The following is a 27,431-nucleotide window of genomic DNA, read 5'->3' on the forward strand; positions in this document are numbered from 1 at the left end:
ATCAGTGAATGGATGTCATGGAGAGGATGAAATAACTGAAGGAAAGTTGGATAGGACCTTGAAATTGAGAAGTCCTACTTTTAAAAAAATGTTAGTGTAACTGCATTCTTACTTGTACCTTTTTAAACAGCTTCAGCATCTCAAGAGAACAGGTGCATAATGTTATTTAAAAAAATAGTATTCAGAGTAAAGACATAAACAGCTCTGGAAAACACTTACCTGTTTTGCATTTCCAACCCAGAAAGTGATGTGATCAAAGTGAACAAATCGTCCTCCATCTGGCTGCAAAAGAATAGATGTTCAGTAAATATGCTGTCAGTAATTAATATTGATAGTGTAATATAAATTTACAGAACTGGACCTAGTATACTGACTAACTGCCTGTATTATTAGTCCTACACATTACAACAAAGCAGAGCACAGAGAAACAGTAGCATTGTATTAGCAACTTTGCTTTCTGGGTAACAAAGTTCTGTTGATTGGTTTCAAGAAATGCTGAGGTGGGTTTGATGTGAATATACAGGATTGTAGACAAGTTAGTTAAACTGATATGAAAAGTATGAAACCAGGAGAGCTGGAACTGTTTATTAATAAAATTGAACTGAATGGTGACATATTTAAGCTGTTATGAATATATATCAGATCAGTTTATTTGTGAATGGTACATCTTCAATAACCAAGGCATTAACATATTGTAATATAGCTCTAAATAACAAAATTTGGTCAAGTTTTCAAACAATGGAAAATCCAGGATGGAATGTAACAATATTACAAAAACGATAGTTGCTACTCACCATATAGCAGAAATGGCAACTGATAGACACAAAAAAAGACTGACAGAAAGAGAGAGAGAGAGAGAGAGAGAGAGAGAGAGAGAGAGAGAGAGAGAGAGAGAGAGAGAGAGAGAGAGAGTGTGTGTGTTTTGTCTATTTTCAGTGAAGATCTTGTTGGCCAAAAGCCCACTTTTTATCAGTCTTTCTGTTGTGACTAACTGCAACTCAACATCTCCGCTATATGGAGAGTAGCAACTATCGTTTTCAAAGTGTTGTTTCATGAAGTTTTTGTTTATCTTATTTTTTGTGTTTATTACTGAACCCTAGAAATAGTAATGCATTTTCCACAATGTATACTATTGGGGACTGCAGGGGTAGGGGGGGGGGGGAGGGAGAAGGGATTACTTTGTGCCCACCACAAAAAATAAATAAAAATTGTTAATTGTCACGAACTTACATTAACAGCTTACTTGTCATATAGATACTTATGTATAAGTAGTATCCAGAACCTGAAAACTTTTGGCACATTCTCGGCAATAACAATGCATTTGCCATAATGTGTTAGCAAGGAGAGGGATACTTTACGACCCCGACCCCAAAATAAATAAATAAAAAAAAATACAAATATTGTTAATATTGTCATTGATTTTTAATCACAACATGCTTTTTAAACATATACAGTTGTGTAATGAGGATTATGGACCTGAAAATATGAATATCATATTTCTTGTGAAAACCTACATTCACGAAATTTTTTTTCTAGTGAAAAATTTAAAATAATATGGAATGTAGTGTAAGAAATCGTTAAAAACAATAAATGTTTTTTCAAAATTTTGAAATATAAAGTAAAAGTTGGGCATAAAGTACTGCCACCCCTCCCCCTCTCCTTGGTAATGGAAGTCTTAGTTTGGGGATGCTGATTATGAATATATAAGTAGTTTTTCTTAAATGTCAATATTTTTAATCTGATAATGATTTTTTCTATTTTCTGAACAGATACCAATATTGCATGCTTACTTAATACAACTAGTGTCCTATAGAAGAAATGCATGCAGTGGGTCTACCTCTTCGACCATTGCTTTTATGCAGTTGATCATTTTTTTGAATGGGGTTAAAAATGTAAACAATATGATAAATGTTCAATTAGGTCTGAAAATTGTATACTGTGCATGTCTATGAAATACACTGGACTACTTTACTATTAAATTTGTATTGGATGTTTATATTTTACCATACAACATTTGTATTTACTGTTTTGTTAAAGATAGCTCACTTCCTCATTGCAAAATAATGTAAAATCAATTTATTAAAAATTACTTGCAAATATGTTCTCTTGACCTGTCCAATATCGTATGTACAACCTTACAATTCTATGATTTGTATTAACTGTTTTGTTTAAGATAGATAATTTCCTTGCTACAAAATAATGTAAAAATCAATTTGTAAAAATTACTTGTAAATAGCTCTCTTGACCTGTCCAATATCATATGTACAGCTGTACAATACTATGATTGCCTGGATCAATAAAAATACAATACAATACAAGAATTGCAGGTAATGAGTGCAAAAATATTGAATAATGCTGAATCTTCATACAATAATGGTGACATTCAAAAATGTACATTAAAATGGCTTTCCCTCCTATGTTCTTCTGACTCTCTGACTGTACTATACCCACATACAGTCCACAATCATATCACAGTCCCAACATCCCTGATATCTTTCTTCCATGCAGTAAAAGGCTTAGTGAAAGCGTTCATTGTGTTCTTCACTTACAGATCCTAAAATTGGCCTAAAGAAATGTTTATGAGGAAACAGTGCATTTTTCCCAGTTTTCTATATCCAAATTAATAATAACTCTGTATCAAATTCTGTCAGTTGACTGTAATTCTCACTTCTATTGTTGCCCAGAAACTGCTGCACTGCCATTCTAAAAGCATTCCAAACATTTTACTCCTCAAGAGTTGTTGTAGTTACAAGTTCTGATTTCAACATGACACAAATCTGAGGTCCAGTGAAATTTATATCATTTACATTTGCTTCTTATAACTTTGGGAATGTTTGTCTGATGAGACTCAGTGCCTTACTGTTGCTGTCTGAACCTTTGACATACTGTTCAGCAAAGCCAAGTTTGACATGCAGTGATGATTACAGAATCTTCTCCCTCGACAAAAGGGGCTCATTTCTTGTGTTGTGTGCACCTGGAATGAGTTAAAGAACTCTTGTTGGCCAGTCTTTCCTGATGTAATGCTGATCATCTGGTTTGTTATGCCACAGGCAGTGGAAGCAGGAATATTTGGTTTTAGTTTTTCTGAGATCAGCATCGTATCCCCATAAGTCTTCTTATGTTGTACAGAACAAGCTCCTGGTATAGAAGGAAACTTGTTCGCATTTGAAATGTAGCAAGTTGGAATCTAATCCATCAGTCATGGTTTCTGTTCCCAAGAATAACTAAAACTTTTTGCACTCTCATTCTACACCTAATGCAGTTGCACTTATAACAAGTACTCTAGACAGTCATATGTAAAATTGTTACTGATGTAAAAGCTCAGTTACATTCATATTTCCATTATTTAGATTTGCTCTCCTGATTACAATGATGCTATTAGTTTTACTGAAGCCTGAGTAATTAAAAGCTGCAGCTAACTGAAATCTGGTGACACATAATGGGAAAAGCTTTCTGCAATAATAAGCAGCAGAGGAGGCCTTGTTACCAATCGTTTGAAAGCAGACATTTCTGACTTTCAGAGATTATATTTTAAGTATTTGAAATTAATTAACTTACAAAAACAATTGTCATTAAAAGTTTGGACTCTCAAGATTTCAATTGCCTATTTTGCTCTGATAGCTAGAAGAGTCTGAATTATGAAAATCTAATTTTATTTTTATATTTTTATGAATCAGTTAACGCTTTGCACTATTTAATTCAGGCAATAATTCAGAATCATAAAATATTTATTTCAAGATGGATGCCATTCTCATAAATAGGGGATTTCAGATAACTCATAATAATAATGTTCCTAATCAATTTTGGAAGATATAATGTAATTGGATAGATAAAACATCTGTTCGCCAAGTGGTGGCAGGAGCACACACACGCAAAAGGTATTACAGTTTGCAAGGTTTTTGAAAAGCTGCTTCCTTCTACGGCAGAGGGGTTTCAGGGGAAGGTTACAGGGGTGAAGGAAAACGACTGGTGAGGTTTAGGAAGAGACAGAGTTCAGGAAAGTCACCCAGAACCTTGGGTCAGGGGAGACTTAGCAGATGGGATAAGAAGGAAACTTGTGAGTTTAAGAATTGCAATTTCGAAATGTATCTCAACATAGCACTTTTCTGTGGTGGTTATGAACTTCCATGTTCTCGAGTAGATTGCAACACCACCACCTTTAATATATTTCTACAATAGCCTTCTAATTTGCAGTACTGAATGCTGTCCACTGTTTCCGGGTGTTTCGTAACTATTACTGTAATCCGTTCGTCATTAGAATAAACTTGATGCAACCATTACACTACGTATTCTTCCGCGTTTGCTGGAACCTCATTGGAATTCCGTTTCACGTGGAACTCCAGCCAATCTGTCTCGAGTACTGTAAAGTGCGATAATAAGGGAACATTATGTGTTGTGCGTTACACGCACATCGTCTTACGATAATAAGGGACAACAGCTTCACTGGACATGTAACTTGGACAGCTCTGGCTGGTCAGCTGGTACAGATAGCGTGCAGTGACGTGGCGAACTGCAGTTCACACGTTAAGAGAGACGAGCAGAGGCGCACTACAGCTTCTAATGTCATTTAATTTTTAAGCAGAATGAAATAATATACTGCAAATCTCCCACAATACGCTCCTTAGACGACTAGACGAAACGCGCAACACGCTGTCGTTTTTAGCTAACATACTATCGTAATTAAAAACAAAAATGATGAAAATTCCCGACTTAACCATATGGTAATCTTTGTGCATAAGCTGTGTGTAACGTAAGAGAGAACTGAAGGGTGTCATCGTAAAGTTAAATATTGAGGCCATTGAAGGTATTAATAACAGTCAGTCGTCCGGTAATCTCTTGGCTCCTTCCTTATCCAAATCCGAGAAACACATTTCAGTTCTGGAAGTGTCACCTGCTACGTTGATAACGAGCCTATCAACAACAGAATCCACGAAGCCAACCAGGCGCAGCATTTTCTCTTCTTTTTTTATGACGAGCAGTTCTATATCGCGCAGTGTTCGGCAGTGACCTGTGAAAAAGCTGCTGTGTTACTTCCAGTACGTCTGGAGCTTAACAGTCTTGTTACTTCTTGGGACAAATAAATCCCGCAACTTGGCTCCATATCAGTTCTATTGGGCTCATATTGTAATGGTACAATAGCAAATCTAAGAATGCAGCATTTGTATGACGTACTCGATGCTGTGAAAATAATTGTTTTTCATGTTTCTACGATACTTATCTACCTCTGTGGTATAAAACGATGGACATAGTCCAAATAGAGAGGATCAGATTTTTCATTTTGCCTTAAAAATTAAATTGTTATGTTTTCTTAATTTAAACAACTTTTATGAACAATCTTCCATAAAACATCGATTATTAAGAATTTGTACTTGAAATGGAATCAACAATTTCGCATCCAATATGTAATTGGAAACAAGAAGACGTGCATTATTCATAAAAAATAATGATGAGTTTTTTTAAATTACGAGATATAGGTATTTCAAATTGATCGAGCAAAAAAATGATGCTCGGGAGTTTAGATCCAACGCACGAATAACCACATTCGGTTTACCTGCCAGTACGCTTCCGACTGCGCTATACGTTCAAAATAAGTTTATTTTCAACTGTATACTATACGCAGGGAAAACTTAGAAGCCATTTATATCCGTAAATTTATGAAAAACACTAAGAACAGCTTATTTCTCGGCACTTTTCAACCGTGCTCCGTGTTTCACTACAGAACAGAGAGCAGCCTCAGCAATTTTCATACTGCGCATTTATAGAGCGACAATCAGAGCACAATGCTGCAGAGACTGTGACTGTACACGATTTTTGAAATAAAAACTACGTAGCTAAAGCGTGATTAAGAAAAACGTTGATGTCTTTTAATACATTTGAATATCTTAAACGCAACTTAGTAATAAGATATCTAATACATAAGTAGGACCTACTTCCAAGTGCATAAGAACACCAGTGCATGTGTGCTACTGCTTCTGACCAATCATCGCTTTTAGTTTGTTTACTTCAGGTTTACTCGTATGATGAACAGGCTATATATATGGAGATAGTCCTGTGATAAATTATTATAAAGCATCTATTTTGTTTCCTTAACCCTGTACATTATAGTGCAAAAATGATAAATTATTCTCGTGTGCACTGAAGTCTGTTTGAGACACACATGAAAGCCATGCACTTACATCTGCTATTGCACTGGTGGAAAGTATTATGGTCCTAAAAACATCGCTCTTGTCCTCCCGATGTATTGCTTCACTGACCTGGCATTTCGTGGTTAATTCTCGCAAATATTCATAATTTTTGTCTTTGAGAGGGATGGTGTCTGTTGCACAACACTTCACTTTCAGTTTGCTGTTTACTACTTCTAGGATCCATGTTATAATTAAGTCTTTTGAGATATAACACGTGGGATGTGTGGAATCTTCTTTCTACACAGCTTATGCCCACAAATGTAACATTTTTGAATCTACAAATGTAACATTTTTGAATCTCGTGCATATATTTAGGATCTGTTTAGTTGCCCTTCTTTATTTAGGACCAAAATGGCAAGTCATGTCGATGTGGAATGCAGAAGACGATCATGCTTGAGCTTCTGAGCTCGTGTATCCTTCTTTTGAGTGAGATCACTAGGTCTCTCGTTTCATTTCTTGTTACATAGTTTGTTCTCGCTAAGAACACGAAAAAGTCGTTATTTGTTGTTGCTGTTTTCATGTCATGGTTCAAGGAAACCACCTGAAATTTTCCATCTAGTTTCATTATGTTGAATTTCCGCTGCTATGTTCCGTCCATGACTATCTGCAAATAGGTTTATTTTACACGTTTTGCTGGTTGTTGATAACTGTTTTTAGGCCTGCTGGTACCGGTACTTCAGTGTTGCGTGGCGGCACTGTTTAGTCTTTTTTGTTCATAGCAGTCGATAATCCATCTTGAGGAACACTTGATTTTGATTCACTGTTGGCGACTACACTCATGGCTGGATTGTTTCTTTCCTGTGGTTGATGCGACTTTGTCGTTCTTTGTTTCTGATGCCCTTTTTCTTCCCATGTGGTTCGACACAGCTCGCTGATATATCAGAGTCTACAGTTGAAAGCTCTTCAAAAGGATTTTCGTGCACAAAGATTATGTCACCGATAGGTTCACTGTTTACACGATTTTGCAGTTCTTGCGTGCTGTTTTTTAAGCAACTGTAGTCCACTTTTCGCTGGCAGACGCGATGCTTTGCGGAACTTGTCGAGTATTCGGCTCACTTTTTCCTAACTGGAAATTCGAGATATCCACTTTCAGAGCACTGATTATAAATTGTAAGCTCGACACTCGTTCCTTTAACTTCGTGATTTCGTCTTTACAATTTATACACGAGTTCTTTTTACCGGCAAATTAACTCTCTTGCGCGGAGAAATATGTCTCACTTTCACGTTGACCGCCATATTGCTACAGGTTAGGAAACAAATGTTGATACTGCGAAGGGGACTGATGACCGTAGATATTAAGTCCCATAGTGCTCAGAGCCATTTGATACTGCGAAGTGTATATAAAAATAACTAAAAGTTTGACAATTTTTTATTTTCAATAACCGGTTTCAGGCTCGTTACTCATCTTCAGATCACATATTGCAGTTACAGAGTAACCTGTCAGTACAGTACACAACAGTATAGTTCTGCACTGACGAATTACTCCGTAACTGCAGTATATGATCTGAAGACGGGCAGCTAGCCTGAAACCGGTTATTGAAAATAAAAAAAATAGTGATCATAGACTGAAATGCCATATTTTTATTCAAAGAACGATCGTGGCTGTCCCAGTAAGACAATCATGTCTACTTTTTATTAAAGTAACTGTTTAATAGACATTAAGCAGTCTGATACAGATGACAGGATATATCTGAAATATAAAAAATCATAAAACTAAACTTCTTCACTCAAAAAATTAGCCAATGAAAGGTTTATAGGAACTGTTCCAAACAAGTGCAGAGTGGCATGGCAGATAATAACACAAGGATTGACAAGACTGCTTTGAATCCCATTGGGCCATGACATGGCGAAATAAACGCATTTAGTTAATTTTTATATGTGGACTGAAATTGTAGTTTTTCCCATTTTTTTTCTTTTTTTCTAACGGCTTTATACGTTGTGTGTACTGAAAGTGCTGGTTTTGCCATTTTTTCTTTTATTATGATGGCAGTTGTTGAATACACAAAATACACGAGATACAGGGAGCTGCAACGATGGTAACCGGGTGCAATATGTGTTCCTATCTCTTTCCATGTGAGATACGCCCAGCATGGTCGAATATGATAGTTTTGGTGGTCCAGGTGTTCTGATGCAGGAGGTGTAATGTTTAATGTTGCATGGGTGTACTGACCTCTAAATGTTTTAACTCAGTAGACTCACCGGTCATCGTCATTGTGCTACTCTACTCCTTCCCCATGTGCGTCTTTTCAAATGTGCATTTGGCCATGACTTCATTTTTAAGGATGACAATGCACGATTGCATTGAACAGCGCAGGTGGAAGGGCTATTGGAACCAGAGAATATTTGATGAATTGCCTGGCCTGTCCGTTCCCCCGACTTAGATTCCACGGAGCATATGTGAGATCTGTCTGGGATACATATTAAATCACCTCTACATGCACCAACAACCATCCGGCAGGTCTCAACTATATTGGTGGAGAAATGGGACGCCCTACATAAGACATCCGTACCAACGTTGTGGCCAGCATGGGAGTACGTTGTAAAGCTTGCATTGCCATTGGAGCTGATCACACACCCTACTAACAGTACTTTCTTTGTGTGGTCCACGTTTCATCGAGCTATGTTACTTGGCACTGACACATCATACGAAAGTTACTTTCGTCCTTGAATGTACACTCCTGGAAATTGAAATAAGAACACCGTGAATTCATTGTCCCAGGAAGGGGAAACTTTATTGACACATTCCTGGGGTCAGATACATCACATGATCACACTGACAGAACCACAGGCACATAGACACAGGCAACAGAGCATGCACAATGTCGGCACTAGTACAGTGTATATCCACCTTTCGCAGCAATGCAGGCTGCTATTCTCCCATGGAGACGATCGTAGAGATGCTGGATGTAGTCCTGTGGAACGGCTTGCCATGCCATTTCCACCTGGCGCCTCATTTGGACCAGCATTCGTGCTGGACGTGCAGACCGCGTGAGACGACGCTTCATCCAGTCCCAAACATGCTCAAAGGGGGACAGATCCGGAGATCTTGCTGGCCAGGGTAGTTGACTTACACCTTCTAGAGCACGTTCGGTGGCACGGGATACATGCGGACGTGCATTGTCCTGTTGGAACAGCAAGTTCCCTTGCCGGTCTAGGAATGGTAGAACGATGGGTTCGATGACGGTTTGGATGTACCGTGCACTATTCAGTGTCCCCTCGACGATCACCAGAGGTGTACGGCCAGTGTAGGAGATCGCTCCTCACACCATGATGCCGGGTGTTGGCCCTGTGTGCCTCGGTCGTATGCAGTCCTGATTGTGGCACTCACCTGCACGGCGCCAAACACGCATACGACCATCATTGGCACCAAGGCAGAAGCGACTCTCATCGCTGAAGACGACACGTCTCCATTCGTCCCTCCATTCACGCCTGTCGCGACACCACTGGAGGCGGGCTGCACGAGGTTGGGGCGTGAGCGGAAGACGGCCTAACGGTGTGCGGGACCGTAGCCCAGCTTCATGGAGACGGTTGCGAATGGTCCTCGCCGATACCCCAGGAGCAACAGTGTCCCTAATTTGCTGGGAAGTGGCGGTGCGGTCCCCTACGGCACTGCGGAGGATCCTAAGGTCTTGGCGTGCATCCGTGCGTCGCTGCGGTCCGGTCCCAGGTCGACGGGCACGTGCACCTTCCGCCGACCACTGGCGACATCATCGATGTACTGTGGAGACCTCACGCCCCACGTGTTGAGCAATTCGGCGCTACGTCCACCCAGCCTCCCGCATGCCCACTATACGCCCTCGCCCAAAGTCCGTCAACTGCACATACGGTTCACGTCCACGCTGTCGCGGCATGCTACCAGTGTTAAAGACTGCGATGGAGCTCCGTATGCCACGACAAACTGGCTGACACTGACGGCGGCGGTGCACAAATGCTGCGCAGCTAGCGCCATTCGACGGCCAACACCGCGGTTCCTGGTGTGTCCTCTGTGCCGTGCGTGAGATCATTGCTTGTACAGCCCTCTCGCAGTGTCCGGAGCAAGTATGGTGGGTCTGACACACCGGTGTCAATGTGTTCTTTTTTCCATTTCCAGGAGTGTATTTGTCACTACAGTCTCGATAACATGTGTAAAAGGGAGGCAGCGAGCTGCTGTGTGTTCTTAAAATCTTTCGTGAAGACAGGCTCTTGACATTCCATGATGTAAAATACTCGTCTCATTGATAATCCCTTTGGAACATTCTTTAATTCTCTCCTATCAAGCATATGAACTCATCACAACCCAAGAAGGTCTTTTTCCAACTTTTCAGTTCGTGTGGCGTGGAATCCAGACAGGCAAACTATGCTAAATATGTTTTAAGCTACTGGAACCCTCTTCGTGGATAAGTTACATGCACTCAAAGCTTTTTCAGTGAGAATCTGGCATTTGTGTTTCCTACAATCAAACAATCGTAATTTTTGCACTTTTTTCGTACTGTACTCTCGTTGAGACTTTTAAACGCAGGCCACGACTGTAATGATGTACCCTTGCTGCGACATTCATACAATGCAGGGTACTTTCGCATTTGCATATATTTAGTGTGTGTTACTGGACCAGGCGAAGACCAACAAATCCTGCTGCATCTTGCAACATTCTCGTGAGAGGTAACTTTGAGCAGTGAACGGTGTTAGGACATTGCTGGACATATGTGACCATGTTATTTATGTGTACAGTGAACTGCTGTAGCTGTTATCACACTATTCTCAGAGATGATCGACGACGGGTCATCATACAGAACTGCTTACTGAATCCCAACGAACAAGAAGAACTCGCTCCCGTTGTGTACCTGATGGAATATTGCCAACAGTGAAGTTTTTTTATTAATCCATCAGAGTGCAACTATTAAATATACCCCGAAATTCAAAAGAAAGGCTGTACACGCTGATGACCGTCCTTATTTACATGATAGAACTTTGGTATAAAGAGAGGAAGTTGCGTTTCATACGATATTTACCTAAGGAATCCGTGCTTAACCTGGACAGAGGAGCTGATAAAGCTCAGGAAAACAAGCGATAAAATTTGTTTAAAATGTGTTCCATATATCTTTCAGCAAACGTCAACGGTATAAGTCCTTCTGACCGATCTTACCAGACCTGTATCTAGGGAGGGCAAACTGGGGTATCCGCCCCAGGCGGCAATTTCAGGAGGCGCCAAATTCATATGGAAAAAAAAACCTGGTTTCACGAAGCGTCTAACATCCAGCGCACGCTGGTCTGTCGATTATTCATATGGTTTTGAAATGCATCCCTGTTGGTCACTGAACATTTATGAACACAGTCTAAATTGATATCTGAGCGAATCATAAGTTGATTTTTGAATGAGTCCATAGTGTACATGTCTCTGCCAGTGGAATCCCCGCATCAAAAAATAATAAACTTTCCTGCAGACAAAAGGGGGTGGGGCTACACGAGCCGAGACGAATAAACCCGAATGGGTGAATACCAATCTTTGTTTGTTTATGTGGTTGACTGGGTGTCGGAATGATACGCGTTGTTATAATTATTAGCGGAAGTCATAGACTCAGACCACCAGAGTCGAAATAAACGACTAATAGGAATAACAGGTAAGAAAGATTACATGTTATCGTCTTGGTTTATCCAAAAAACGAAAAAAATGAAATTTTGACTGAAAATTTTTGCAAGATCACTGCCTACTAAGGACCAGTGGGGGACCGTCTCTGGTTAGCAGCCGATTGCGTTCTATTCTCGTAATATCGAGGGAAATCTCCTAACCGGAGAATAAATTCGAGATAACTAAACCGGTGAAATTAACCAGAGAATAAGTTTTGACAATGGCAGGAATATTTACAGAATTAGTGATAAGATTGTTTGTTAGAACAAGGAAGGAGGGGAAATAGGGATATTACACAAATTATCTGGAATAACATGACGAATCCAAATTTATATAAAAATTTTCTACTATTACTACTTTTCGATCTCGCGCTTGAGAAACTGGAGCATATGAATGAAATGTGAAACTATTTCCTAACATCATACTTTTTGCTTGTAGTAAGCGTATTGGGCATTTAACATTATTACTGTATTCTGTTGTGTTCTTTATATAAATGACGTAGATAAAAATGACCATTTGTGTCAAAACAGTCTCGCTTATTTGGCATGTGTATAATATTGCTGCAATATGAGAAAGGCCTATTTCGTTTCAACTGGCAGACAGTGACAAAACAGACACAATCAAATCGAGAAACCACACCAGTCCTCGGTACTATTCATATTAAAAGCTTTTTTCAGTATTGGACAACGTTATTTTGATTTGTTATATAGAAAAACGTTTGGTGAACTTTGATGAGGTAATAGATTCTTTCGCAGAAAGGAAAGCATGCCATGTAAAGCTGTAGCAAGGTTAGAGAGAAAAAAAATGCTGATGCGTAAGGATTGAAGAAATGTGTACTGTCTTGCTTTTCTCTTGACATTACTAGCTTTATGTTTCCTATATCTAATTTTGTGCCACACAAAAGAGAAAGTTATTAGCTAATAGGGAATAAAGAGTGCAAATTTTGCGAAGATTTCTTATTCTCCCAATCACAAATAGTCCCACTCAGTATTAATTGTGAACTTTTTTAAAAGGGGTATGTTGTCAAACTGATCGACTGGAAGCAGGAGAGGCGCCACAGGACATTTTAATTTCCACTGTCTAGAATACAGGTTTGATGGCTTCCAATACAAAACATACACATTTGCATTCCTGAGATCGAAATATAGCGACGTGCGATTCAAGAATGCTGTGTGAAGAGATGTGGCACTGCACTTTGGCATACTTTAGACCAAATAACATCAAATAACATGTCTTCTATGTTTTATATATCATACTTTTTAGAAAGTTGTGTGCTACAAAATGAACATATTTTTGAAAAGTCTTTTTTTTATATTTTTGACGTTCTAACTGAAATTCTCGTAGAGGGCGGGGGCAGGAGGGGCGGCAATTATCAAGTTTTTCCCCAGTTTGGTGATATCGTAGAACTGGGGCTGGATCTTACTATAATTTCCGAAAACAGGGGAGATTTAGTCTTTCCGAATCACCTGAGAATCATTAGGAAATTTTTTATGGTAAATAGAAGCTACAAATCAGACAGATGCATTCGTATATTTTTGTAGGTTGAGAATGCATAATGGTGAGGTTAATTTAATACAAGTGTGGTTAAAATAGGTAAAATTAAATACGAAAAAAAACAAACTCCCTGATGCAGACAATCATTCTCTCCCATTTTCACTCACATTCATCCACCCAGTCACACAGTCTGCAAAACTGTCGTGTTTATCAATGTTAAAATATATTATTAAAATTTTAATTGATATTTAGAAGACAGTCAAAAAGATGAATTAGGAGCATGTGGCTGATGAACACCCACAAAAAATTGCATGAAAGAAGTCATCCTGATAACACATTACAACCTTTCCTGCTAATCCTTAAGGGAGCTAGTCAGAAATGTCACTACATCTTCAAAGTCATACCACATTCGTCCCACCAATTGCTGAAATAGGGACCAGATGCTATACTAGCTTCTGTTTTGTGTGAATATAATAAATCAAGGCCGTGGACGCAGGAGAGAGCTCTCGCAAGAGCTGGAAGACGTGTGTCCTCGAGATTTGCCCTCTACGTGGGTCAAGTGGAGAGATCTTTACCTCGCCTGTTTCCGAAATGAATTTCGTGACAACCGAGTAATGTTTTTGCCGGCCTCACCTTGTTGTCCTCATAGCCAGCGGTTAATTTCGGCCGGAAAGGAGTTCTGGTACCACCCAGAGAATTTTTATTGCACTCACTAGAACAAATCAGCGCCGGAGATTTAAAATAGTGCTATGTATTAATGATGATGACGAGGTGGCGTAGGGAACGATGCGGGAGACCTTCACCGCCGACTAGGCAAGGTCCTAGCGGAGGTGGTTTGCCATTGTCTTCCTCCGACCGTAATGGGGATGAGTGATGATGATGAAGAAGACAACACAACAACAATCCGCCGGGAATCGAACCCAGGACCCTGTGCTCGGGAAGCGAGAACGCTACCATAAGACCACGAGCTGAGCTTTGTTCCGACTGACAAATGTGCTTAATAATTTGCAGCTCGGACAAAGCGGCTCAGAAATACAGGGTGTATAAAAAAGAATCATTCTATTTTAAAAATAATCTTCGCTATTATGTTATTTGAGATATGTGCATGAACAGCGTGTTGTTGGAAAGAGCAAACTTTCAAGTTTTACATGGTTCCCGCTGGGTAGCAGCGGCGTGCTGCCCACTTCAGTTCTAGTAAAGATGATGTCGGGATAACAGAAAGAAGCCAGCCGCTGTGGCCGAGGCGCTTCAGTCCGGAACTGCACTGGTGCTACGGTAGCAGGTTTGAATCCTACCTCGGGCATGGATGTGTGTGATGTCCTTAGGTTAGTTAGGTTTAAGTAGTTCTAAGTTCTAGGGGACTGATGACCTCAGATGTTAAGTCCCATAGTGCTCAGAGCCATTTGAACCATTCTGAACAGCAGAAAGTGTTTTGCGTTTTACGTTCTGCACAGTGCGGGTCAGTAATAACTGTTCAGCGTGACTTTCGTATTACATATGATGTGGATCCTTCTACAGCACAGAGCATTAGACGATGGCAGGAACAATTCCGAGAACACGTTCTTTGTGTAAAGGAAAATCCCCGGGCCGTCCCCGAGTAGGCCTATATGACACAGACGTCGAACGCATCCGCCATAGTTTCACAAGACCGCAGAAATCCGTTCGCCGTGCAGCTCAACATGCCCCAGATATGCTCCGGTATGTGTTGTGTCCATGTTTACACATGAAACCATACAAAATTCAGGTACTGCAAGTCCTTCATGAGGGTGACAAACAACAGGGTGTGGAGTTCTGTAATTTCGTTCCTGGCATCAGGGAGGATGATCCTTCTACAGCACAGAGCATTAGACGATGGCAGGAACAATTCCGAGAACACGTTCTTTGTGTAAAGGAAAATCTCCGGGCCATCCCCGAGTAGGCCTATATGACACAGACGTCGAACGCATCCGCCATAGTTTCACAAGACCGCAGAAATCCGTTCGCCGTGCAGCTCAACAGCTCAACATGCCCCAGATATGCTCCGGTATGTGTTGCGTCCATGTTTACACACATGAAACCATACAAAATACAGGTACTGCAAATTCTTCATGAGGGTGACAAACAACAGGGTGTGGAGTTCTGTAATTTCGTTCTTGGCATCAGGGAGGATGATCCTTCTACAGCACAGAGCATTAGACGATGGCAGGAACAATTCCGAGAACACGTTCTTTGTGTAAAGGAAAAGGTGAACCATCATAATGTCAGAATATGAAAAGGTACGAAAAAACAACTTTTTGAGTTTCCTGTTCATCAATAAACAAAATTCATTGTATACGTTTATTAGTTTCAGAAATACAGTTGTGCCAAATCGGATGATTCTTTTTGACACACCTTATGTTATGATATTCATAACTTCATATCTGAAGCAACACTGTAGTATGATTTTTATTCTATGAGAGCACAAATACCTACAACCTATCAATCACTGATATTATTGATAAACATACGGAATTTTTCCTGCTATGAAAATTGATCTTACTTTGCCTTGTATTCCACTCACAATTCAATGATCCTTCAGTACTCTGGAAGAGTAAAACTGTGGTTGTATTCTACAATGAGTGAAAACAAGTTACGTGAGTTGTACATAATAAGTATTCACAGAAAAAAAGTGATTTAGATATCGGATCTCATTAACTCACTTACTGACACATTTGGGCAACAGACTCAGCAACTGTTGTTTGTCTTCTAACAAAATCAGGTGTAATATTAAATTCTGTGTAATTTCATGTGTAATATCATGTGTTTTCTTCAGCGTTAGAAGACAAATGAAATCGAAGACATTTACTAAACATCTACCCTTTGTCTCATGTCACATGGTGTTATGGTTTTCGTTAACTTTTCAGGAACTTGGAATTATATGTCATCCTGACAATGTAATACCGCAACACCTTTTGGATTCCTGTATCCTATTCCAGTCTCCCAAAGAGGGCAAGTATCTAATATTAGTAATTTACACTAATTTAAACTATTGTTTTGATGTCGATAACGTTGGGCCTCACCAGTATATAGGATGAAGGAAAATGTTGGATTAAAAACTAATATACCATCATAATTTACATACAATACATAAATTCGCTGTTTATTATCCAAACAGAAATATGATACGATAATTTTTCAGACAGTATCAAACATGCTCATGTTCCAACTGGTGTTAGTTAATAGAATTGTAAGTACGACTATATAGAAATGTAAAGTTTTACTTGTACATAATTTAATTAATTGAATCTAGGCCTTTCATTCAGTAAAACTAACCGCTCTGTTCACCTGACAACTTTTCTTTAAGTTAGTAAAATAACATAAGCAAATTAACTAAATACATTGTTGCAATTATAAAACGTAATTTATAGTCCTAAAAGAAACAGATTCCTTCCTGTATTTGCAAGAAATTATTCACTGTTATTCCATGTAATTTTCTATGTAGTTTGGGAAGTTGTTTGTAAAAACTTTAATTGTTAAATATGCAAAATTCACTATGTAACAATAACCGTAAGTGTTTACAATCGTATTAATAGGCATGATTTGTATGCCGCCATCAGTCAGTCATACATCAGTCTTGAAGTCAGTCAGTCTTGGACCGAATTTTGTATCAACAGCTTGTAGTCAGACTTTGTACGTTTGCCGCCGAACATTTAGCATGCGAAACAAAATTCTCTGCGAACAAGAAGTACTGAAACTTACATATACCATTATGTGATTCCCATGTGGCAATACAAACATCAAGATGAACCTAAGGCTCGTGGCGAATTTACATATAGGCCCACTGGGCACGGGCCTAAAGCGGCACCCTAAGGGAGGCGGCATTTTTTTGCTCGGTACTCATTTTAACCTCTTTACGTTTTAAAATAACTGCGCTTACAAACGACAAAAAAATTTAATATTGTTAAACAACTTGCTAGCTTAAATAAGCCTTAAGAACGAAATTCGACAATACAAGCTTGGAAATATACATAGTTTACTTAGCGAATGAATGGAAATTTACATTGGGTTTCTGTCTGGTATCATTTTCATGATTGTTCAAAATATTTTGAAGTAGGCTGTCAGGACGACAACCTACAATACAATGTTTGAAACGTTATTATTCCGAGAATGTTGTCGGCTTCTACTTAACTCTACCATATTTTCCCCATGAAAATACCGGGACCCCTGAAAAGCTGTGATAAACTAATCAGCAGTTTCTTAAATACTGCAACATGTGTGGGCCTCAGTATGTAAAATACGACTCCACTTAAATGTCTTGTAGAAATTACGGGGAAGTATCGAGTCAACCCTCCATTACTGTAATTAATGTGAAAGCTGTGTGGTCTTCAATATCTGAGCTTTGATTTAATTTAACAAAGCATGTTTATACTGGGAATATTTTACATTTTCAAACACATGTTTATACGAAAAGAACATAAGCAGAATATCTAATAATGTGTGAAATACGCTTCACAAGAGTTTATAAAGTTTATTTGTTTATTTACTTAGTTACTTTTTTCGGCGAAAAAGAAGAAGAAACCAACTTTCGTTTGTCTCATTTATTGTGCTGCAGCCTGCACGATATCAAAGCTCCCACTCTGTGCAACAGAATAGTACGTGGCATTGTAAATTTTATATTAAACTTCTTAACTCAGCTTTTTTTTTCTTCGAGGAAAGGTTATTTTTATTTTACGCTGGAACAAACGGTGCATTTGCGTGTAGACATAACAGAAGTGTTCACACAAATGACAACACATCGCATCAACTGCCAACAAGACTACTTAAACTTTGTAGTCTGTCTTCTCTACCCACGGAAACAGCTAAAATGTTATAAAAATAAGTGGGATAAGAGTCGATCCAGCACACCTCGCTGCAAAGAAGTGCAAAAATTATTTGCTTTTTAAATTAGAAAGACAGTGTCAAGAATATTCAGAACATATTTGCGTCCCAGCTAAAATCCCGGGGACGCGGGAAACAGAAGCCAAAAAGGGGACTGTCCCGTTTTCTTTACGAGACGAATTGCAGCTGACAGGTGTGCTTCTACTATTCACTGACAACAGAGAAACAAGCGACAACGAAATTGAATTATTCTGCACTGTCGTTCTTTCGTAGCACAGTAATCCAAGTTGGTCAGTTCATCGCTCCGCGTTTAAAAAAAAAAATCTTTGTGCTAGTGTGCCGGGTTTAAAGTAAAAAGCTTTGTGCTCATGTGTAAGTGTGGCAGCATTTCGGGAATTATCGGAGGAAAGGCGAGATCGAGAAGCCAATGTTCTAAAAACGCTTGGCAGAGTAGATAAATTTTGCGCAAAAAATGTTGCTGGTTCGACTTCGAGTTAAAGTAGTACAGATTATATTTCTGACACTGCAGCTGTTGTAAAAGAAGTTAATACAGACGAAACAAAATTTAAAAATGAAGAAAAGCAAATTGTTCCCGATTTCGAGTTTCACGAAAAACTAAGTGTCGTGTTTTTGCCGTTTTCTGCCAATCATGCTGACCAAAAAACGGTTGCAGAGATGCCCGAGAAGACCATATGAAAAAATATTCGACGATCAGCCATAAATAGAAATTGTAGAAGTGGCCATCCCCACAATTGGTACTTTTCGTATGCATAAATCATGGTTTTCCGGGAGTTTCTCATGATCCGCCCATGAAGAAATGATGCTTTTATAAGACGCCTAAATCCACGATAGAGCACACCAACAAAGGAACAGACCAATTTGCTTACATTGCCTCGGCTGTAGAAAGTGCACGATGTTTAAAATTTGGACCCTGTACGATAGGATAGATACAGTATATCCATTCTCCCGATAGGTATACAAATGCTCACTATGTCAAGGGATCTCCCAAACATTTGACCACTTATCCCTGTGATCAATAGAACCTTAAGATATGAAAAATTGCATTCTTGCGTAAGCTTTTTGGATCATATTGGTAACGTGCACTGTTATGTACAGACCAACAAGTAGGCTTATATAATTTATTCAGGGCAGCCAGTATTTTCCGTGCTGTGGAAGGCTGTGAATCTGTTACCAGAGCCGTCAAACTCTCAAGGGTCAGAATCGTACCGGTTTTTTCTCCCTACTACTACATTCAGTGGCGGCTGTTGCGTGAGAGCACAAGAGTACATGAACACCATGACTATTGACACTTTGCGGATTTATTGGTTATTTTTCTGTGAATGCTGTTAATCCTAATGTAGATGCGATAATCTGAAACATAAGGCGCTAAATCTATCAAAATGTGCTACATTGCTCCTCTAAACTTGGTGAAACTTTGCATCAGGGTTGCGAGCACAGCTTCACTTGTGCACGTTTTAAGGAGCTTTTGCACATGCGCAACTGGCGTGACGTAATTGCCTTACGGGCCAAATACATACAGATTAGATAAACAACGTGCACAGTTCACAGTGTGCACTCAACTACAAGTTTACACCAACGCCACCAGCCAGTAGCAAATTTTTACCCCCATTCGCTTGGCATAAATACCGCTAGACAGTAGCAGACTCCTCAGATACGCAAATTCATTCACTGTACAGTAAAATTAAGTCGGACCTTAGTATATGTTATAGTTATACTGATGGAAAAATCTATTTTGTGGGAGTCTGAATGAGCAATAGTATATAAGATTTGAATTTTGTTTTACAGTAATCCATTTGAGTCGCTGAGAAGCACGAAGTACATCAACGTAGGTTGTGAGCCTATAGCTTCTATTCATGCTTTTGACATCGGTTGATTCTATGGCAGGTCAGGTTTATCTCTGCTGTAGGCCCACACTGTACATATGAACATTCACGAAAAGCTGTTTCAATGGTTTCTCTAATATTCTCTTAAATGTGGGATCGACAGTGGTGTAGTTTTGGCCCTTATGGTCCTCGGCGCCTCATTCGTTTTCTTGGAAAATGACCATGTTGGCAGACAGCACTACCTGAATTTAATGGTTTCCACAACCGGCAGTTTGCCTTTGGAGTTTGTTGTTTACTGTGCGGGAATCGGCTTTTGTGTGCAGTGTCAACATGAAGTCTGTTGAATCTATTCCAAGTGCTAACAGAAAAAGAAGTTACCAGGAACAGTTAGCTGCAAAGGACAGCCCCAGATGTACGATATTTCCGAACTGGGGCAAAAACTAGATAGTGGGCGCCCCCCTCCCATACATACACACGTAAGCAATTTTTTGAAAACATTTTTTATTACGAACATCTTTTCATGAAGAGATTGACACACAAAACATACGTTCGAGGAAATGTAAGAGATGTTATTTGTGCCAACGTACAGTGCACACCTTTCACACAGCATTCTTCAATCGCATGTTACTGTATTTCGCAATGTGGAATTTAGACGCGTATATTTTGTAATGGAAGCCATCAAACCTTTATTCAGCACAGTGAAATTAAAACGTCCTGTGGTGCCTTTCCTCGGTAGGATTATTTGTGACCAGAAGATTAAGAACTCTTCAGAAAATTTGCACTCTTTGTTGCCTATTAGCTAGTGAACTTCTCTTTCGTCTGAAATAAAATTAAATATAGGTAACATAAAACCAGTAACGACAAGAGACAAGCAAGACAGTACACATTTCTTCTCCCCTTAGGTCCCAGCATTCTTTTCTCTCTAATCTTGCGACTGCTTTCTGAGAAAGAATCTACTACTTCATCAAAGTCAGACTAACGCTACATGAAAAATCAAAACGTCGTTGTCTAATACTGAAAAATCTGTCAGGGACGCGTTTCAAAATCATATCAATAATCGATAGATCAACGTGCGCTGTATGCTAGGCGCTTTGATAAAAAAGTTTTTTTTCTTTCAAGAATATGAATTTGGCGCCCCCTAAAATTTCCGCGTGATTCAGATACCCCAGTTTGCCCCCCCCCCCCCCCCCCCTCACACACACCATTATATCCGGGGCCAGGCATAGGAAATGTAGTCTCCAAGGCCAGATCTGTTGACTGACAAGTGATAAAATCAAATAAGCGTGACAACAAGCGATTAATTAAGAAAGAAGAATAACTTGTATGGGTGCAACATAAGAATGACTGATTTTCTACGCGGAAATTAATTCGGTAACTGATATAGGTGTTAAGGATCCCAAACATTTGCTCAAAAAAATAAAAAAAATAAAATTCTCACTTACAACCAAAATATAAAACAGAAGACTACCGAAAGCTTGAACTTCATTTTGTTCTTGCCCTAAACTGTACTTAATTATGTACAACCCAACAAAATTCCACAGACACAGTTCTTTCGTTATTGAGTCAAGTTATTTATATTATTATTATTGTTGTTGTTATTATTGACGGTGGCTGTTGTTGTACAAATATGTTTATAAGTATAACTGTTTTATAGCAAATGCTATTAATTTCACACTCTTATATTTATCCGAGTCTAAAGACTTTGAACACACAGAACGTATACTCATGAGCCGCCACTGATTATATCTTACAACACTTATTTTTGGCTCTTTTATCAAACGCACATATTGCAAAGACATCAAAGCGCACTTCAAGAAACAAAAAGAGTAGCAAATAAAGCCCTTTATCAAGAAAACTCGGATAGTAAGCAAACACCTTGTTATAACTGAAAGTATCATTTAACGAGCCTTCATGTTATCTAATCATTCGTGAAACTCTAGCTAGATGGTGCAGCTACTGAGACATTTAAATTTAGCACGCCCTTACTATAATGGATAAAGGTGCCTATGCCACAAACAAAACAGATTTTTAAGACTGTCACAACAAGTATATTAAATTTTAACTAACGAAATATTACCGAGCGAGGTGGCGCAGTGGTTAGCACACTGTACTCGCATGAGGGAGGACGACGGTTCAATCCCGTCTCCAGCCATCCTGATTTAGGTTTTCCGTGATTTCCCTAAATCGTTTCAGGCAAATGCCGGGATGGTTCCTTTGAAAGGGCACGGCCGATTTCCTTCTCAATCCCTCCATAACCCGAGCTTGCGCTCCGCCTCTAATGACCTCATTGTCAACGACACGTTGAACACTAACCACCACCACCTAACGAAATACTAAAGCACAATAGAGAGCTATAAAGTTGGAGATTAGAGAGCGAAAGCTCAACTGCTCTTGATTCCCCTTCGTTGTAAACTGTGTAAGGTGAAAATCATGTGGAGGTTGGTACGACACCCTTTTGGCTCTTCCAGCTGAGCCTACGTCACACCCACAAAGCTCTTTCTGCGTGGACATAATCCGTTTGAAACGCATCAGTCGATATGAAAAGTGCTAAAAACACTGACTGTCGTTGTTTATATCGATGTGCAAAGTACACTTCTTGATGATGCAACTTCTGTTATACATTATAGAAGAATATATTCAGGGGCGGTTCCATCTTAGACCCTTTAACTAAGAGCAACGCTTGTGTTTATTTATGAATATATGGAATAAATTAACACTTGCTTGATTCAGACTTGTGCCTATTTCCTTATTCTTTTTCTTGTATTCGGTGTATTCGGTGTAGCGTGTATCATACAAAAACATATTTGAATACACTAAATCAAGAAATTTGCCGGGTTTTCTCGCATTTCTCACACCAAAAACATTGGTTCTTCAAAACCAAGCATACACCTTTTTCACACGGTATTCGAAAGTACTATCGGATGGGGAATTAAGTGAATGTGTTACTCGAGTGAGGATTTGGTGGTAGGGATGATGCAGCGAGTTGTCTTGGATGAAGAGTCGTTGACATCTGGAGAAGTAACTTTAGGTGTCGTCCAGGAAAGTGCGTCGGGCTGCTTGATCTTCATGTTGTATATTAATAACCTTGCAGACAATATTAAAAGTAATCAAAGCTTTCCGCAAATGTTCCAGTTATCTATAATGAAGCAGTGTCTGAAAAGAACTGATCAAATCTTTATACAAGTACATATCGTAGTAAGATAGAGGTGCGAAAATTGGAAGCCGGCCGCTGTGACCGAACGGTTATAGGCGCTTCAGTCCTGAACCGCGCTGTTGCTACGGTCGCAGGTTCGAGTCCTGCCTCGGGCATGGATGTGTGTGATGTCCTTAGGTTAGTTAGGTTTAAGTAGTTTTAAGTCTAGGGGACTGATGACCTCAGATGTTAAGTCGCATAGTGCATAGAGCAGTTTGAACCATTTTTTTGAAAATTGGAAACGTGCTGTAAATGTTCAGAACTGGGCACTTCACCAAATTTAAAAACTGAGTATCCTCTGACTGCAGTATCAATGAGTCACCACAGGATCGGTCAACAAATATTGATGCCTGGGTGTAACAGTTTGTAGGGATAAGAAATGAAGGGGTCACATAGCCTCAGTCGTAGGGAAAAATGTGGCAGGCTTCGATTCATTTGCGTGATATTAGGAACATTCCTTCTGGATACTACGAACATTCAATCAGTACATCTGGGATGGGTCAACACTTACGGATACCTCAGTGTAATAGTTTGTAGGGTCTTGAAATGGAGCGATCACATAGGCTCAATCATATGCAAAAAGGTGTTTGACTTAGATTCATTTGCACGATATTAGGAACATTTAATCCAGATACTACGAACATTTAGACAAAGGAGATTGCTTACAAAATACCTTTGCGACCGATCCAAGAATACTGCTCACGTGTGTGAGACATGTACCAAATAGCACTGACAAAGGGTATTAAACCTGTGCAAAGAACCATAATGTGATGGCCACTACTTTTTGGGATTCCCAAGTAATAATCTTCATAGATGTAAAAGAGGCAGGACCATAAGTGGACCCTATTACGCTTCATTATTTGATCGTTTGAAACTTGCTTTGGCTGAAAAAAGAACATGGGTGGTACGCAAAAAAGTGCTATTTCCGCAGGATAATACACCATCCCGCACATCGGCGATAACAGTGGCGAAAGTGGATGAACTGGACTTTTAATCGGTTCCTCATCCATCCATTTCACTGGACTTAGCACCAAGTGACTTCATTCTGTTCCTTAACTTGAAATATTAAGTCGCTGGAAAGTAATTTTCTTCAAATGAGGAGTTTATAGTTGCAGTCTACGAGTATTTTGCAGAGTCTGATAGAAGCTACGAGGCGTGTGTTTTTTTAAAGTAAGTACCGTTTAGAAATTAAAAAAAGACGTGCTAAGATATCTCAATAATTTCATTTTTAGATGAAAGCCTGTACCTTAATCTACGCACTGACGCCATTACAATCTGATTCTTCCTTGTTTACGGTGTGAACTGAGTGTTTAAGATACCTCCGATAATTGTGAGTCCCGCCGATTGTGAAATATGGGCTGTTATAAGATTTCTTAGGGGTAAAGGCCTAAAAGTGATCGACATTAATCGTGAGATCTGTGCAGTTTACGGAGAAAACATTATGAGTGATGGAATGGTAAGAAAGTGGGTGAGAGCGTTTAAAGATGGCCACACAAATGTACATTATGAACAACAGAGTGGGCGTCCTTCGGTCTTTAATGAAAGTTTGGTGCAGGAAGTGGACTAAAGGTGAGAGAAAACAGAGGCTTTACGATTTCCTCCTTGCGGGATGACTTTCTTAATGTTTCTCTCAGTGTTTTGTATGGCACTGTGACCGAGCACTTGAATTACCGAAAATTGTGCGCACGTTGGGTACCGAAAATGTTGACGGATGTGCACAAAACCAAACGTTTAAAGAGTGCATTGACTTTGCTTGAGCGGTACTACAACAATCAAAGCAACAGTTCATGGAAGTTGAGTAAAGGCATCGTTTTGCTGCAAGACAATGCCCGTCCGCATCTGGCTAATCAGGCCAAAGATCTCATCACATCTTTTCGATGGGAAACTCTAGATCACCCTCCGTACAGCCCCTATCTTGCGCTCAGTGACTACCATCTGTTCCTGCACTTTGGAGAAACACCTGGGCGGTCAGCGTCTTCAAGGCGATGACGAAGTCAAAACAATGGTGATGCAGTGGTTAACAAGTCAGGCGGCAGGCTTCTATGAGGAGGGTATTCAAAAACTGGTACAATGTTATGACAAGTGCCTCAATATTGACGCAAATTATGTAGAAAAGTAGATTTATGTACAGGCTTTCATATAAAAATAAAATTTTTGAGGTATCTTAGCACGTCTTTTTTTTAAATTTCAAACGGTACTTAATTATAAAAACACGCCCGTATTTTTCCGATGAGCTGAAACAGCTGGAGGATCGGTGGACTCACGAAGGAGACTATGTCGAGAAGTAAGATGAATTATTTACGAAACAAATATTTTTTCTTGCTTTGTTACCAGACATACTGTAACAATACGAGTCAAGACAGATGCAACGGAACTTGAATAGCGCATTTGCCTCTATTGGTTACGGTAGAAAGATCGATCTTTCGGTCCTGTCTGTATATTTATATATAATATTGCATGAGTAAAGGCTGGGAGAGTGTAAAGCTATCGTTAAAAACGCGCGCCGCGCGATTTGTTACGATTTGGTCGGTCATAATAATAATAACATGCTTTTGAATACAATTAAAATATAACGGCGATACCTGCTTAGTGTCATTGGAAATTATATGTAGTAAATTAATGAAAAAGGTAGCCGATCCTTTAAGAAGAGCTAAAATTGGGCATATTGAGGTGTTTTGCTTAATATCGACGAAGCCGATGATACGGCGTCATTTTTTCGTTTGCTCCTAGAAATAAACAAGTAAAGAAGTGCTAATTGTGCGTTGTGAAAAAAGATAGGAGCGAGTTTTAAATAACTACGGTATACGATCAGAGTAACAAAAGGATAATTTAGTTACACGAAATCGCGGATAGTGAAGTGTGGTCATTCAACTGAGTACACCTACAGGGCGGTCAATTCCGGGATAAATCTATACGCATCTCACGAGGGACGGGTTTTGAGACCGTTTTTTTAAATTATATCGCGGAGAGCTGCCTCCAATTTATGAAAAGGAGAAAAACGTTAACTTTTACGCGAATCCTTAATAATAGCGGACCGGAGAGAAAAGTGTGTAATTGTCTTACGCCTAACAAACATTCGTGGAGGGCGATGGTTAAACTAGAAGAGTCAATTACAAAATACTGTATCATTATATATACTAAAATGGTATCTGCTCTTTCGGACATGTCCGAAAGAACAGATACCATCGGTGACCAAGCAGCTCGTTAGAATGAAATTACAATGAAATGAAAACCCTTAGCTGCTTACGGGCCTTGACATACGAATGTAGAGCGGGACAATACGATGAGAATGAGGGGTTTCGCGGGATGCGTGCCAGAGATAAGTCCCTGCAGTCGCACTATCCTCTGTGTCCTCGGTGGCTCATATGGATGTGTGCTCGGTCAGAGGGCCAGCTGCCCTCTGTAATAAAGAAACTGAATTAATGGATGAAAAACGAACTGAAACGGGTGTCTTTCGACGTACACCGAGAGCAGATACAACTAACAAAATGAGATTTTTAAAAAAGGCGTCTGCCAGGTAAGCAGCAGATGCCGGGTTCGAGTCCCGGTCGGGGCACACATTTTCATCTGTCCCTGTTGACGTATGTCAACGCCTGTAAGCAACTAAGGGTTTTTATTTCATTGTAGTTTTACTGTATCATTACCATTGACTGTTGGTGTCGAACAACCAAAACCGTTCATCAAAGAATTTCGATGGAACTTGGGAGTTAGGGTTCAGGTACGCGCATATACTCCACATATGAGTGTGAATGAGTGGTGAATGCAAAAGAAAACTGTGGATAAAGTTACGTTAAATAAAACAGAAGAAAAAAGACAGTTATTCCATAAACTGTAACATTTCTTATCGTTGTACGAAGCCCTAATAGACGATCTTTATGACAATTTGCTTCGAAGGGATCTCGTTACGAGTTAAGTTTTGGGGACGTGGCAAGAGAGGGTAGTTCGTAGATCTAGTAGTAGTAGTAGTAGTTGTTGTTGTTGTCTTCAGTCCTGCGACTGGTTTGATGCATCTCTCCATGCTACTCTATCCTGCGCAAGCTTCTTCATCTCCCAGTACCTGCTGCAGCCTACATCCTTCTGAATCTGCTTAGTGTAGTCATCTCTTGGTCTCCCTCTTCGATTTTTACCCTCCACGCTGCCCTCCAATACCAAATTGGCGATCCCTCGATGTCTCAGAACATGTCCTACCAACCGATCCCTTCTTGTCAAGTTGTGCCACAAGCTCCTCTTCTCCCCAATTCTAGTCAATACCTCCTCATTAGTTATGTGATCTA

The 27,431-nt window shown here is 39.6% G+C and overlaps 1 protein-coding gene across 3 annotated transcripts in view; it reads right to left on the minus strand.

The window, feature by feature from the left end:
- The window catches only part of LOC126336714 (4-hydroxyphenylpyruvate dioxygenase), a 116,664-nt gene that overhangs the window by 38,131 nt on the left and 51,102 nt on the right, over positions 1-27,431 (minus strand). For all 3 annotated transcript variants that reach the window (XM_050000708.1, XM_050000698.1, XM_050000690.1), the window contains one exon: positions 220-282. In XM_050000708.1, coding sequence (XP_049856665.1) covers positions 220-282 — 63 coding nt within the window. The remainder of the gene's footprint in view (positions 1-219; positions 283-27,431) is intronic.

Source organism: Schistocerca gregaria, chromosome 1, assembly GCF_023897955.1.
Source record: "Schistocerca gregaria isolate iqSchGreg1 chromosome 1, iqSchGreg1.2, whole genome shotgun sequence".
In the NCBI taxonomy this organism is placed as follows: domain Eukaryota; kingdom Metazoa; phylum Arthropoda; class Insecta; order Orthoptera; family Acrididae; genus Schistocerca; species Schistocerca gregaria.